A 15842-nucleotide genomic window follows, 5' to 3' on the forward strand; every position below is an offset into this window, starting at 1 on the left:
ACTAGGTAATTATGTATTGAAATTAGGAAGTTATTTGTTGAATCTCCTGCCGGCCAATTAATTACTCAGCCTGTGCCTTACTCCTTATCCAAGGGAATACAAAACCACCTGGTTTTTTTAGAAGCAAATGACACACAACTGATAATAAGATAATAATAAAGAGTACTTGCTTTATAAAAACAGATACTACACATGGGGTAAACTGATTTACTAATACCATGGTGAAAATAAAAGTACTTACGGTCTGTTCCAAAGAAAGAATCTTCCATTGATAACTGAGCTAGAGGAACTACCAACTCAGATGCCCGAGATCCCCATTTTTTGCGATCTCCTTGAAGAGGATGGTCACCTTCCTGTTGTTCCCTACCATCTTCAGACTCAGCTGATTCAGAAATATTTTTGCACTCCTTTTTTCCTTTCTCATCTTCTTGAGCTTTAAAATTTTGATTTAATCTTCTCAGTATTTCTCGTTTACTCTGAAATAAGGGCCAACATATATAACTTAAAATAGTACCCTTCTTAAAAGGAAAAGAGAACTAAATCAAACTGAGTAAAATTTTACATACTTGCATTGCAAAATCTGGCTTTTTTATTTCCTCGTCAGCTTCCTGGATAGCAGTTACATTTTCATCCTTTAAGTCCAAGAAGCATGAAATACAATGTAGAAGAATATGTCAGAAAAAAATAATCTTGAGAATATTAATAGACATAATAGTCAAAAACCACCCCTAAAACCTTTTCATTGACAACTGCATATAAACTAAGAAAGAATGTATGATACTTTGTTTTTATGGGGCTTCCCAAAGACAAAATTTCAAGGGCAGCTTCAGTCTTTGAACCATTCACTATCTGAAAGTGGTGAGCCAACAAAATGGCCTCAGTTTAAGAAGAGAGGTGAAAGTTCAGAGCATGAAGCCTGTAAAGATAAAGCTAGATACAACTTCTACAGCAGAATGGTACCAAATTCCAATGATAGCAATGAGTAATTCTATAAGGGAACAAAAAAAATGGCAAGCACGGAGTCAAGGAGCACCTGTAAAGAAAAGCAGAAGGGAGATGAGACAACTTCAGTGTTTACAGCAGATATATAATGTCAAGTCAGTAAAGAATAAGAAAAGAGTAGTTCCTTGATATCTGAAAACATATCAGAAATCCTGCCCAGATTAAGTCAATTGAGACTAGACAGACAATTACACTAAATTAAGGCAAATATTCCCTTATGTGGTGCATTTTTCAGGAAAACATTCTGCATTGTTCTTAATCTGCCTCAATGAAGAGAGCAATGTAATTTCAACTACTGCATAAAACCTACCAGGCTTCCAAAAGCAACTTCATTTAGAAAGTATATTTACTCTTCAAAATTGTAAAATAGTAAATATGTAAAATAATAAAACTAAAAATTGAAGGCAAAAATGTGTAATTTATAGTTATTGTATACAAGGCTTGTCTTCTCCAATTGCTCTGTGTGCTTATTTTCAGTCAGTTAGTCATCATCTTGCATTACTGTAAGACAAACTATCCACTTGGAAAAAAAATGTGTTAATGATTTAAGTATTTGCCAAAAAATTGATTTATTTATTTTTCCAGCTATCAACTGACATTTTTCAGCCTATTACATTTTATAAACACTATTTAACACTAAGTTTCACTATATTCCCATAGTCATAGTCTTGAGGGTTGTATACAGCATATAACCCCACACTACACTGAAATCTAGAAAATAGGTTAGGTAAAAAACGTGAAAATTAGCATTCAAGTTAACACAGATTGTGTTAAAAACCCCAAATTGTACAAACACTCACTTGTGTGCTCAGTTTCACAATTATTACTTAAATAAGATGGTGGTAGTTGAGGTAAACATGTAAGCATTTACGATATCAGGGCCCTAGCTCACAGAAAACAGAAATTAGGAGGTCTAATACTTTTAGACAGTAAGAAGATACAACACTATCAGATACAAGTCTCAAACTTTATATTCTGCGTTATAATCAGCATATACTTTCAAACTCACTGAAAACAAGGATTAATATAAAAATAGTCCTATCAGTCAAAATTTATTTCCTCATTTCCACCAGGTTACAAACTCCTTAACTCCCCTCTTTGAGGCTGATGAAAATGCTGGTTAGTTGATGTCTTCTTCCACTAACAGTTACTGCCCTGATCACAATTGAAATTGCACTCTAGGGTTCATCATAAATAAGCCATTTTGTTCAAAACCAACTGAATTTCAGTTTCAGTGTACAGATGTATTCAACAGCTTCCAAGTTTGTTTCTTTTTACGTTTTTCCTTTCCCTAACAAGAAGCAACAAGTATCCCTAGTGATTTTTTTTTCTGCCTAATCTACAGAATCTGTCTTCTAAACATTCTTTTTCAAATCAGTTTGGTTTTTTCCCATTCATTTCATGCTTTTTGCAAAAGTACCTACCACACCCACTTCCTTCAAAGCAGAAGTCATGGAGATGACTGGTGTACCAGGCTTCACTGGAAGTTGTGGCTTAGGAAGAGCTGCTCCAGGCTCTTGTAGTCCATGCACAGGACTGTGTTCTGTAGCTCCCACATGGAAAGGCACATTAGGAATCTTTACCCCTTTCGCTATCAGCTGTATAAATTCAAATGAAAAATTTAAATCAATAAAGTTCAAGACTTCACACACTAAACACAGTATTATCAAATAGGCTCATGTACACCTTAAAAAAAGGACAATAATGCCCCACATTTTTATACAAAAGGCAACTGCCAGCTGCACCTGTGAACAATTTCCAGTTAATCAGTTTCATAACATTCTGGGGTTTGTAATGGTATTTTACCAGTTGAACTTGTCATTCCACAACACACAGAAGCAAAAGAAGGTTAAGTACACTTTGGTAAGTTACAGATCGTTAATAAAATGCTTAAGGTAATCCTAATGATTCTTAGGGTTGATGTTCTTAAATTCTTGAACCAGATTCTTCATTCAAGTATACCCAAGATCAGGCTTCTAATGAGGAAATTCTGACTGACAGATGTTCTCCTCTGTTTCAGAAGGCAAACTAATTATCCAAGCTTGAAAAAATCACAGTATAAGATTTTAGTTATACAAAGATATGGCACTACCTTCTTTGACTGCGTGTAACAAGATTTGTTTTCTTACGTGTTCTTCCCAGGCTCTCTTCTCTCTTTCATATGCTTCCTTTCTCTTTTGCTCTAACTGTTCTTTCAGAACTGCAGCTCGAGCATTTGCTTGGGCCTGTAGCCAACAAACAAGCAAAAAAAGACCAACTTAAAATCATAAAAAGCATTAGTACCCCATTCTGTGGAACATTTTAAAAAGAAACATTCTTGGATTACTTCATCTTGCTTTCTCTCACTTATATCTGTATAGACTATGAAGGGAGGACTCCACTGACAAATCAAAATCACCACACAAGTATAACAACTGATCTTCTACATTTAAATAATGGCAACTCCTCAAAAATTAATTACAATTCCCGATTTGCATGGTTATATTTTTAGTGTAAATAGTAATATTAAACAGTAATTTAAAGTTAGAATTTCTACTTAAAATTAGTTTTGAAGCCAAATGCATTAATCATAAAATATTAATTATTCAGCTTAAACTTTACATACTTACTCAACATAAACACAAAAAGCTTCAGTTGCTGTTCCATATCTGATTTTAAGGTAAGGTGTAAGGTTAGCTTTTTTTTTTAAACATTGCTCTTTGCAGATGATGGGTAAAAAAAATAATAATCATAGCAAGTATTACTCTATCTACTCTATGTATCGTATGGTAGAGAGAGTTATTGATAGAAGAACACCACAAGGAATAAAGTTCCAGTCAAACATTGGATTTCTGTGAAACACTTTAAAAGCACTTCATCACAGGGGTATATAGCTCACCTTCCAATCCACGTGTAGCCCATGTCAGCACATGTAAGGAGTTTTACCCTCCTTTATTCTTTTGACTGAAATAAGGCTGCTGTTAATTAATGTACATCTTCCGTTCCCTTTCAGTATCAAAATGCTATTTTAGTTATACCAAATTGCTTTTAGGATTAAAGCTGACCTAGAGAAAAATCTCAAAGGCAGGGATAGAAAAAAATCCTTGACTTGCTAAGCTGTCACAACATATTTTAAAATTACTGAGATAAAACAGTTGAACAGAATTGTTACCTCAACGCACTTAAATACCTCTTGTAGTGGTTGTATGAACAAACTATTAATAGCAAAAAGAAATGTAAGAAACTTCATGAGATATGAAACAAATGTGAAAACAGTAAGTTCTATCACTTCCCTCCCCACAATTACCTTTTGCGCTTCTATCTTTTTGCGTTTCAGTTCTGCTTCCTCGCTTGATTCTTGTCCATCAGAACTGACAGCTTCATTCTGCAAAGTAAGAGTCCTCAAAGAATTATCATCAATTCATGTATTTAAAGGCTGAGTGATTTTAGGTGACTACTTGGATCATTTAGACTGACTGTATGACTAAGACATGTCATAATTTCACTAGATAACTCCTTACTCAAATGTAACATGTACTTGGAATGAACTTCATCTTTGAGATTTGTGGGGGTTTGTATTGTTTATTTGTTCGATTTTGCGGGGGGTTCCTCTTCAATGGGTTCCTCTTCAATGCACTGAAGAAGTTTCACTTGAATTTAGCTCTCTGGCATCTCACCAGATGAAATCAAGGTCAAAGAAAATAAACAATTCAAGAGGTCACTAATACAGGAAAAAAATAGACTATTTTAACATAAAAAAAAACCAAAACAGAAACAAAAATGAACCCCCAAAACCTATAGCAATGCGGAACTCTGTTTAGCTGAGATAGTGGTCCAAATAAACCGAGCGATACTGGGCACACTCTTGCCTTATATGTCCACTCACTATACATAAGATGCATGAAAGCACTTAATATGGGTGTGAATATATAAGTAGATAATCACTTGAGGAAACCTGAACACTATTAAGATAGGAAGGGGAAGAACAGACAGGAGTACAAGATTAAGGTTAATGAAAAGATGGAAACAAACTGCGGACCATATTTACTACATAGATTGCCTTGCAAATTTTTTAAAGAAGTAAATGGATTGCTTCCAAGGGTGCCTTGGATTATTCATTTGACACCTAAGGAAGTGTTCATTCTGAATCTACTTTATGAACATATTTAGGTTTTGTTGTATTACAAACATATTTTGGAAAAGTGATGTTTGAAAAAAAAAAAAAAAAGAAAGCGTATCAATTAAATTGAGCTCATGCCAGGAGTTTCTAACTTTAACACACACCTACAGAATGTATGAAAATAATCACTTCATATATATTCTGTGTAAACATTGTCAAAAAAAGAATTCTGGAGAAGTTCCTGTAACTAAAAGCAAATAAATATGAACATGTTAGTGCTTGATGAGAAATTTACATGTCAAATTCAGACATAACCTTATGTTATCTTTTTAAAACATTGTTAGTTCACAGGCATTGAATCTGCGCCCCCAGCACTGAAATAATGGTTTTGGCGTATTCTGGAAGAGGAGATGGAAGTACACTAACTGTGGAACAGAACTGCATGTCAAAAACATGTGTTTACATATAAAACTGCCTATGAGAAAAGCCTTCCTGCAAGGATAAAAGCCAATCTCACAGCCAACTTCCATAAGTATTTAAGATTATTTTTCAAACCAACCTTCTCTCCGCGAAGTTTCGCTCTAATCTGTTGACGTTCATTAAAGTTTTGTAGACGGATCTGTCTTAATCTCGCCAAATATTCCTAAGGCAAAAAAAGGAAATAAGTTTAAGTTAACCACACTGGACACAGTTTCAGTATAACTGAAAATACATAAGATTCCACCAAAAAAATAAGATGGGTAAAAAAAACCCAAACAAACACCACACTACTATCACCATATTCGCATTTACTAATTTCCAGAAAAACTCTCATCTAATGAAAATCAAGAAAACTGGAATGCATGTTTCCCAGTATTAAGCTATCATTACATTTTATATCGTTGAAGGCCAGGAATTGATCACAACAGGATTAAGATACAGAGCCCTATCTGTATGTATGCACATTCAAGAACCTCTCTGAGACAGACTGATGTAAACAAAAATTTTTATTATTTCTAAAAAAAATAAACAAACAAAACCAAGAACACCACATCCAAGCATTAGAACTTTATACAGTAAATTATTTCCTAGGAATTCACAGTGTCCTTTTATTTTGTTACATAGATGAACCATGCAGGGAAACTAGGTACAGTCAAGGTCAAAATAGTGCTATTTGTGTGATGAGCGAAGTGGCAAACATGCGGCAAGCATACCTCTTCCTCCTTGTTTCTGGATTTCCTTCCTCTTGCAGAAATGGTCCTGCCTCCATAGATATCTGCCACGCTTTGCAGTGTACCCTGTTTGCCATTTAATGGTATCAAATTTAAGGTGGCTAGGGCAGTAAACTTATCTGCTTTATCCAATAACTGTTCACTTACAAGAAACCAAATCCATCAATGATCCGCAGTTGTTCTGAAGTTAACCAATAACCCTTTTTCACTTTTATGAAACATGACAGTAGTAACTAAAAATCCTGAGTAGCCAAAGAGTAAGACTAGAGCTTTGAGAATATAGTTGCCTTCTCCCTGCAATTCTGATCTTCTCCCATGTTAGAAAGTCTAAATTCTGATGGGCACAAGTTCTACATCTGGATTATATACAAATTGTGGCACAGAGTTGGCATTTCTGCTACTGTTGAGCCAAGCTTAAAATAGAAGTGGAATCTTCATATGTTCTTAGATGAAGCTTTTTCCACATGACTATTTTTAAAAAAATACTACAAGTAGCAAACTCAAACTAATAAAATACTTCATTCACAGTATATGGTCCTGGTTAGTGTGATGTACTCAGCGTCCTAACTGTCACTGAAAGGATTCAACCTTTAAGGCAGTCCAATACAAAACAGTACAAGAATCATTTAAATCCAGGTTTCCCACTCAGATTAAAATCCAAGATATTTAAATTATTTTCTTCATGATAAGCCTCTGCTGACAGGTTAAAAATATCATGATTTGTTAACTCAACATACAATAAAGACAGTAAGTATACATGTGATAGTTGCATGGTATCTTTAAAATACCAGGGCTTTAGCTTTCTCAAGCTTGACTATAGAGTTGTTAAGTAAATACACCAGTTAAATTCTTGATAGGGAGGACTGAATTCAAATATTCCGGCTAAATAATCTCTCAGATTGAGAAGAAAAAAAAAAAAAAAAAAATCAAGGGAATAGCATGTTTCTGAACTTCCGTGGTTTAGCGACTGGGGGATCAGAGAACAAACTAAAGGAACCATCCTATGGATAAGTAGCACACGTTCATGAGGACTCCACAAATTCTGATTTCAGCCTGAGCATTAAGTCATGCAAAATAGAAAGGAATATTTTCCATGTTCACCTTTTCAGAAAATATTTGGTTTTATTTTTAACTTTTTTATGCATGTTCCTGAGCTTTACAAAAGCTAAAGGGCACCATTCAAGTCATCTCATTGTTCTTCATTCTAGCTTTCGAGTTAGTTTAGGTATTTTTATCAAACCGGTGAAGATTTGTATTACTGCTCTTAAACAAGAAAAACTGGAAGTAAGATTTTTGAGAACTTATTTTCTTTTCATATATTGTTAACTTCTACTCATCTGCTTACACTAAAATTTTCAAAGACCAGGACTCAATGCTTTGCAATGCCACACAACTGCAGTGAAGTAGCAACTTAGGTCAGCAGCTGTTTTAAAGAAGAGATGACTGAAAGTATCTCATCAACGCACCTACTGAGCCAAACTGTATTGGCTGCAACTATATTTAACCCAAGCTGGATAAATTAGTGCAAGTCATTTGACTTAGAAGTCTTTATACAACGAAGACCTGTATGTTAGTTGATGATTCCTACTGATTTCTCCTTTTCGAGCATCATGGTTTGCTGGACAATAGTCCCACCCCTATATGAGACCTGCTGCCAGCAAGTCGAATTATAGAATCATAGAATTGCCAAGGTTGGAAAGGACCTTTCAAATCATCTAGTCCAACCATCAACCTAACACTGACAAAAACCATCATTAAACCATATCTCTAAGCTCTACGTCAACCCGTCTTTTCAATACTGCTAGGGATGGTGACTCAGCCACTTCCCCAGGCAGCCTGTTCCAATGCTTAGTAACCCTTTCAGTGTAAAAATTTTTCCTAATATCCAATCTGAACCTCCCCCGGTGGAACTTGAGGCCATTTCCTCTTGTCCCATCACTTGTTACTTGGGAGAAGAGACCAACCTCCACCTCACTATAACCTCCTTTTATGTAGTTGTAGAGAGCAATAGGGTCTCCCCTCTGCCTCCTTTTCTCCAGACTAAACAATTCCAGCTCCCTCAGCTGCTCTTAATAAGACTTGTTCTCCAGACCCCACATCAGCTTCGTTGCCCTTCTCTGAACACACTCCAGCATCTCAGTGTCCATCTTCTAGCGAGGGGCCCAAAACTGAACACAGTATTCAAGATGGGGCCTCAACAGTGCCAAGTACATGGGAACAAACACTTCCCTAGTCCTGCTGGCCGCGCAATTTCTCATGCAAGCTAAATGCTATTGGCCTTCTTGGCCACACTGCTGGCTCATGTTCAGCCGACAGCCGACCAACATCGTCAGGTCCTTTTCTGACAGGCAGCTCTCCAGCCACTCTTCCCCAAGCCTGGAGCACTGCATGGGGTTGTTGTGACTCATGTGCAGGACCCAGCACTTGGTCTTGTTAAACCTCATACCGTTGGCCTTGGCCCATCGATCCAGCCTGTCCAGATCCCTCTGTAGAGTTTTCCTACCCACAAGCAGATCAACACTCCCACCCAACCTGGTGTCACCTGCAAACTTACTGAGGGTGCACTCAATCCCCTTGGTCACATTGTTGATAAAGATATTAAACAGAACAGCCCCCAACACCGAGCGCTGGAGAACATCACTTGTGACTGGCCTCCAACTGGATTTAACTTCATTCACAACCCTTCTCTGGGCCCAACCCTCAAGCCAGTTTTTTACCTAGCAAAGAGTACTCCTATCAGAGTCATGAGCAGTTTCTCCAAAAGAATGCTGTGGGAAATCGTATCAAAGGCCTTAATAAAGTCCAGGTAAACAACATCCACAGCCTTTCCCTCATCCACCAAGCGGTCACTTTGTCATAGAAGTTCTATTTTTTTTTTATAAAAGTTCCTATTTTCCTGCACAAATAGAAGGAAGCCGTTGAGAACTTCTACGATCAGTAGCAAATGATAGTACATGAATTTGTATATGAATAGTGTGGAGAAGCACTCAAAAATCAAAACTCTCCATATTATGAAAACACATAGTTCAACCACACAAAGCCCTAGTGCAAATAAGTCATTTCCATGATATCATTACTGCAAAACATACTTCCTAAAGGAATATTGAATTTAGAATGGCAAGCATAAAGAACAAAGCATTTTGTGACACTGTCCATTAATTAATCTCCCAAGAGTAAAGGTTTTAGTACATCGATCTTGACAGAGATAGATGTCTTTATAATACCTTCTAAATAAGCAGAATGTGTTTTTGTAAAACACACTACTGTATCTAATCATTAGCTGTATCAGTTTAATCAAACTTCATTTTATGTTCAAGCTACTGAATAATACAAAAAGTTTAATCTCAACCAAAACTTTAAAAGCTATGAACAGGAAACCATGTAAATGAATGTTATAAAATTCACAATATCAAGTTAGCCACATACAAAAAAGGTATTTTCCTTTTTTAATAAATTTAGTCATAAGAAATGTATTGCACAAATGTGTTATATTTTAGTAAAATCAATAACAAAAGGCAAAAAACCTACCTCCCATTCGTTTTTGTTTCCCCTCCCCCCCCCAAAAAAGATAATTAAGGAAAATACTTAGCCAGAATTTCATGGTTACGATGCTATTTCAAAGACTCATAATGCATGCTGAAACAGTAATATACATAGGAAGACCAGATTCCATACCATGTGTCCCTCAGCTCGAGCTTTGTTTTCCATGGCTTCTCTCTTCCGTTGCCAGAATTCTTCAACTTGCTTTGCTCTATCTGCAGCTATCCATCCTTTTTGCCTGAGTAATTGCAACACACAGCAAGATGAAAGTCTCTGAAATATGATGTTTAACCCCCCCCCACCTTTCTTCTAACTAGGACAGACATACACGCAAGAAAGTAACATTCTATGAGTAAGGCATCTTCAAAAAAAATGCCTTTCATCAGCCAAAATACAAGTCAGACTTCCACAAAATGGAGGAAAATAAGCTCAACTAAGTTAAAAGAACATTTTTATTGAAAAAAACCCAAACCAAACAAAAACAAAACACCACAAACCACCATGTTGTCCTTCCAGATCCTGGTCACACAAAACAAAAATGAACATCAAAACATAATCTTAGTGTGATCATTTCTGAAAATGTCTCAGCTTGTTTCGTTATGGTTATCATTTGTGGAAAAGACGACTCCTTCAAGGGTTCCCTTCAGAGATGAGCAAGAATTCATCACATGAGCCAGTCGGTAAGGTCAATACCGCAGCAGCTTTTCAAGGCTGACCGACATTTGGAGTAAAAGCTTCTACCACTTTGATCATTAGCACAGTGCTAGCATTCTCAGAGTGTTCTGGCAACTCCTTTTGGGGTATCCTGGAGGATTTTTGCTTGCTTTTAAAGGGACTGTGAAGGAATTTCACTACCTTAAAAGTAGCCAGAACAAGATGGGTTTTCTCACATGTTCCACCCCAGGTCAGGGACCTGCTTGGGTAGACAGAAGGCTTTGTTCAAGTTACCATAACTGAGCATCTGGCAACTCTCCTAGTTCATACAATCAATCATTTTGTAGAGGAACCAGTTTCTGACAAATTGGTTAGAAGTGGACTCAGAGGAAGCTTTCTATTAAAAAAAACAAACAAACCAAAACCACTGAGAAATAGTGTAAAATATTCTAACAAATGGCAGAATGATAAGGCAATCCCCTTTCCAAGGTTCCGCTCACCTTGTTTGACTGCAGAGTACTGACGGGGGTCCAGCAACAGACAGCAAGAAATTTGCATAAACTAATGCCAATAACCCATCAGGCTGAGACAGTTAGAGTAATTTTGCAATACAGGAGTTATTGCTAGTAACTAACAAATGAATTAACACATTAATTAAACATCCTTGCATCTCCCCTCATCGCCCCCCCCCCCCGGAAACAGTGAAATGAAATATTTCTGTATGCTAAGAATTCATTAAGAGGAAGACAGAGATAAAACTACTTTGATACAATAAAACAAACACTGTCCCTGCTCTGAAAAGGCAAGATGATCCATGTAGGTGTTACTGGTAAAGAAACAAAAACTTGATAATCTTTGTATGCATATATTTGACTCACTACAAGATTTTTACTGTAACTGTACATTACATATGAACTCAACTGGTGGATAGTGAAATCTATCCAAACCTGTATCATACAGATGAAGTTTAGCCTACAGTGTTGGAGGAGAGGCGTTTCCCAAGAAAAAAAAAAAAAAAAAAAAACAAAAAACCAAACACACCACACCTATTTGTCTTAAACCAAATTCACAGGAAAAACTTATTTCAACTAAATTTTATGAAAATGGTTTTCCCTACTCTGAAGCTGAGCAACTCATTTTGTTAAAACAGTTCAGCTAGATTTCTTCTGGGCTGCACTCCTGTCCAAGAGACAATTTTTAAAGATTGTTGAACACACCTAGCTTTATGTTAATTGTGGTAGTGTAATCAGAAAAATTGCAACTTGAGAATTTTTCAACTTCTTTAGCATACACTAAATTACCTATCTTTAAGAGAGTTGCAATTATTTAAATTCTTTGGTTGAGCTAAACATCCTGAACACTCACCTTTATATGTCACCTCCAGCTGAAAAAATAAAGTGCAGGAGAGCAATACCGCTAGGCTAGCTACAATAATGCAATTGCTTCCCAATAATAAAGTACAAAAACTTACCACATTTTAAATGCTAAGAAACAGCACCTCAATTTAAAGCTAAAAGGTAATCCAGTTTACAAATGGAAAAAAAAAAAATCTCTATTTTGAAACTTCTGCACAGTATTTTCATTGAGTGCTTCCAAGTTCATGTATTTGAGCAATACTAAATCAATTTCTCTTCATGATCTTCACGCTATTCATGATTTGCAGCCCTCTACTATAGTCCTCACAATTTGAACACATTTAGAACAGTTTACCCAGGTATAGCCAAGTATCATTTAATATTGTCAAACGCGTGAGGCAAACGGCGTTTCCTAATCTAGGCAAGATCTGGGGATTGTGGCACTTTGTGCAAAGCACTGGGAATACATAAAGGAGGATGAAAATATGCATCTACATCAGCTGAGAAAATACACCTTCCGGTACTGGGTTGTACCAGGAGGAATTTTAATTAGCTCACAACAACCTGAATTACTACAATGAAAATAAAATATACCTTGTAGCTTGCAAAATTGTATCATCAGTGTTAAATGTTATATTATTGCTACAAATTTTAAAATGGAAAAAAAAAATCTACAAAGACATAATATATTATATTAAAACATAAAACTGAATAAAATCAGTTTAGAAGAATGATTTTTTTGTGTGACTTCCTTTTCCTCCCATTCACTCCATTTATTTCTTCCTCCATGGGATAAATCATTGGATCTGCAGAAGTTTAAATGATGCATGAGAAAATTTGTCCCTCCAGGAAAATTAGTTAATAACGCTCATGTACTAAGCTTCTAGAAAAAAGGCTTTTTCCCATTTACTGCTCATGAGTGCAGACAGTTCTTTGTGCACTATTAACAGATCTGAAGGAAAGCAAAGATGTTTTGAAGAAGTTACTTGAAAGAGCAAAATCATTAAGAAAAATAATCAATACTTGTTTACAATCCTTTTATATATAAAATACCCAGTTTATAGTAATTGCAAAGAACAAGCATCACTGAATTAAAAGTTGCACGCCATTATAACACCCAGCATTCACATCTCAATGAAGGCGACTCCTATATTTCCACTGATCGATAACGAAGAGCTAGCAATTCTAGAAGCATCCTACACGCTCTCCTATGCTAGAGTCCAACACTTAGATGTAGAGCAGGCAGTCAGAATGAGATGACAGCAGAAGGAAGCATCTTGGCAGGTAACACAAAAAGTGGAACTATGAAAAAAGCAAAGGAGGAGGCTTATGTTATCTGCAACTGCATTAAGCCAAGAATTTTGGCTGAAATCTAGTTTAGTTACAGTTGTCAGTAATCCATTTTTTCCACTATTGGGGAAGCCAAAGTTTCCATTGGTTCTAAAATAATTGTGGTCTGCGAGGGACTAACACACAGACAGACAGCACAGTACCAATGGATAAAAGGAGACATGTCCAACTACTAAATGGAACAAGACACAGAACAAGAATCTAACATGTAGGGACAGATTTATGGATTATCACAGTCCAACCTGTTTGCATTGGCTTGTTTAGACACCTCCTTCAATCTTTTCATTTTTTTCCTAACTGCACCAGCATCAGGTGAATGGTGATGACCTGCAGGCCCCTTAGGAACTCCTGGACGTATTCCAGGTGGAATTCCTCTGTAGATAAATATGTACAGTAACTTTCATTACTTTCATCTGAAGCAGACCACGTGCAACTTCTAATGGAAGGTAGCCTACCTTTCAGCAATTTCTCGGCCTTGGACTTTCAGCCTGAATTTGGCTTCCCTTTCTTCAGCTACTCTGATGTTTTCCTTTTGCTGTTGCATCTGGTCAAAAATAGCATGATAGTGTTCATATTGTCCTCTGGAAGACACAGGAAAAGGACCAACACCACCTCCACCACCATAATACGATGCCTGGAAATTAGAAGAAGTAGGGTGGAAATCTCAAACAGTGATTTTAACAAGCCCTTCCAATTTTCACCTCTTCAGCATAATAAAAACATTAGTATGTCCTGCAACAACTCTGAATTGGTCCTAGTTTTATTCCTGGCATGCCCCTACTTTAACAAGCTATAAGATAGATAAATTAAGAGCTTATTTTTTTGTTAGCACTGCAGAATAACAGTGTTTTACCTCCCTCTGATATTAGTCTGGTTATGCACGAGACATCTGTCACACCTTTTGGAAGTTATTGGTAAAAAAATCCATTGAAGTATAATTGGAGATAGATATTTTACATGGCAGAAATCAAAGTTTTAGCACAATAGCTAAAAACAATATAGTACTAACTGAAGTACTAATGAGTGATTTGTAGCAAACACCCATTTTTTCCATGAAGCTGGAAACGGTTAAACACACTTCTAAGGTTGCTGAAAAATCTGCACCTAATACCAATCTGAGAACCCTCATTGTTACCAACCTGTAATTTGGATTCATCACCAGAATTAAGACCTTTCTCTACTAAAACTCAGATCAGCAGAGCATCTACCACAAGCTACTGCTTTATGCTAATTATCTCTGTCATTTTCGAAGAATTAGAATTCCTACAGAAACTTCATGGGAAACTAATTAAGAAAAAAAAAAAATGTTGCAAGCAGCCATGTACAGTAGTAGCCAAGGATGGATGCAGAAAATGTGAAACTGGCAAAACAAGGTTAAGGTTGTCAGCACATGCATAAAAATGATCCCTTTACAGCTGAGAGAAGCAGTCAAATAGCCCATGGTAGCGAACCTATGGAATTTGTTGTAACAATAGTGTCAACGTTCCTTCCAGAGTGGTCATAAGTATTTTAAGTAAATTCTAAGAGATGAGTACAAATGTCACAGGTTTAAGATTGCCTACTCAGGAGTTCTTGAACAGAATATACTTGACAATGGAATTTAGTTCACATCGAGTTTCAGTTGCTCAGCACCCATCATCAAATAGATTAAAAGATTTACATCACAGCAATACTTAAATTCCTGCACTGACTCTGTCTGATTAAAGTGCCCAGACCTTTATATTCAAATAACTTCACGAGACTACTTTCCAGAACAGTTCGTTCCATGAAACCATGACACACAAATAGGCAAAAAGAAACTGTCATTGGAATCAGACTAATTATGTCATTAAATTATGCCAGAAGGGAATGGTTGTGAAGTTTACTGCTTTCAGAAAAAAAACAATTAGATTTACGCAAAATTTTTCATCCCTCTCCTGATATATCTATCAGTATATATAAGCATAGCCATTTACATTGCTAAATAACAAAGAATGCTTAGAAGCAGGTGTCCAATACTGGGGAAGAGGTCCATTATCAGAAAGTAAGAACCCGGAAAAAGGTTTCAACAAAAGAATTCAAGAACACACTTGAATGTGGAAGAAGCTGTTCATGCATAGATTCAGCAGAGGAAAAGTAGCAAAAGCAGGAGTGGAAAAAAGAAAGTGGTGCATGAAAACCATTACCAGCAGAAAGAGATTCAGAAATTTAGTATTAAAAATGAAAATTGCACGATCTCCAAAAAGCCAGGGAAGAGTCTGTTATAGAGTTTCTCTTAAAGTAACCATAGCTTAATAATGGGAAGCCCCAAGAGTTGACCGCCAAGAGCAGGTCTTTCTGAAAAGAGAAGACCATGCCAGATAACCAAAAGGTGGGGGAAACAAGACTACACCACATTTCTGCATCTGCTGCCAACCTTAACATCACCACTTCCACATGAACCAAGCACATTCCTCCATCCTTGTTCCCTGGCTCTGTTTATTCGTTCCATCTGAAGGAGAAAACAATACAGGAAAACATAATTCAAGGAATCACTAAGTAAAAATCGAACTTCACTATTAACACATTTTAAACATATTTTACCCTTTCTTTTTCCAATCTTCTCATTTCATCTGCCTTCAGTAAACTGATCTGCAATGTGCAAGGATTAAA

The 15842-nt window shown here is 36.4% G+C and overlaps 1 protein-coding gene across 3 annotated transcripts in view; it reads right to left on the reverse strand.

Annotated features, from left to right (window-relative positions):
- Positions 1-15842, reverse strand: part of NEK1 (NIMA related kinase 1) — a 46117-nt gene that overhangs the window by 15322 nt on the left and 14953 nt on the right. For 2 of the 3 annotated variants that reach the window (XM_074147935.1, XM_074147934.1), the window contains 12 exons: positions 15774-15821; positions 15607-15681; positions 13667-13845; positions 13454-13585; positions 9988-10090; positions 6295-6378; positions 5661-5744; positions 4289-4366; positions 3132-3227; positions 2427-2600; positions 567-632; positions 242-476 (listed from right to left, as the gene is read on the reverse strand). In XM_074147935.1, the coding sequence (XP_074004036.1) occupies positions 242-476; positions 567-632; positions 2427-2600; positions 3132-3227; positions 4289-4366; positions 5661-5744; positions 6295-6378; positions 9988-10090; positions 13454-13585; positions 13667-13845; positions 15607-15681; positions 15774-15821 (1354 nt within the window). The remainder of the gene's footprint in view (positions 1-241; positions 477-566; positions 633-2426; positions 2601-3131; positions 3228-4288; positions 4367-5660; positions 5745-6294; positions 6379-9987; positions 10091-13453; positions 13586-13666; positions 13846-15606; positions 15682-15773; positions 15822-15842) is intronic. The other variant, XM_074147936.1, reaches the window with a different exon arrangement.

This window comes from Numenius arquata, chromosome 5 (assembly GCF_964106895.1).
Source record: "Numenius arquata chromosome 5, bNumArq3.hap1.1, whole genome shotgun sequence".
Lineage (NCBI taxonomy): Eukaryota > Metazoa > Chordata > Aves > Charadriiformes > Scolopacidae > Numenius > Numenius arquata.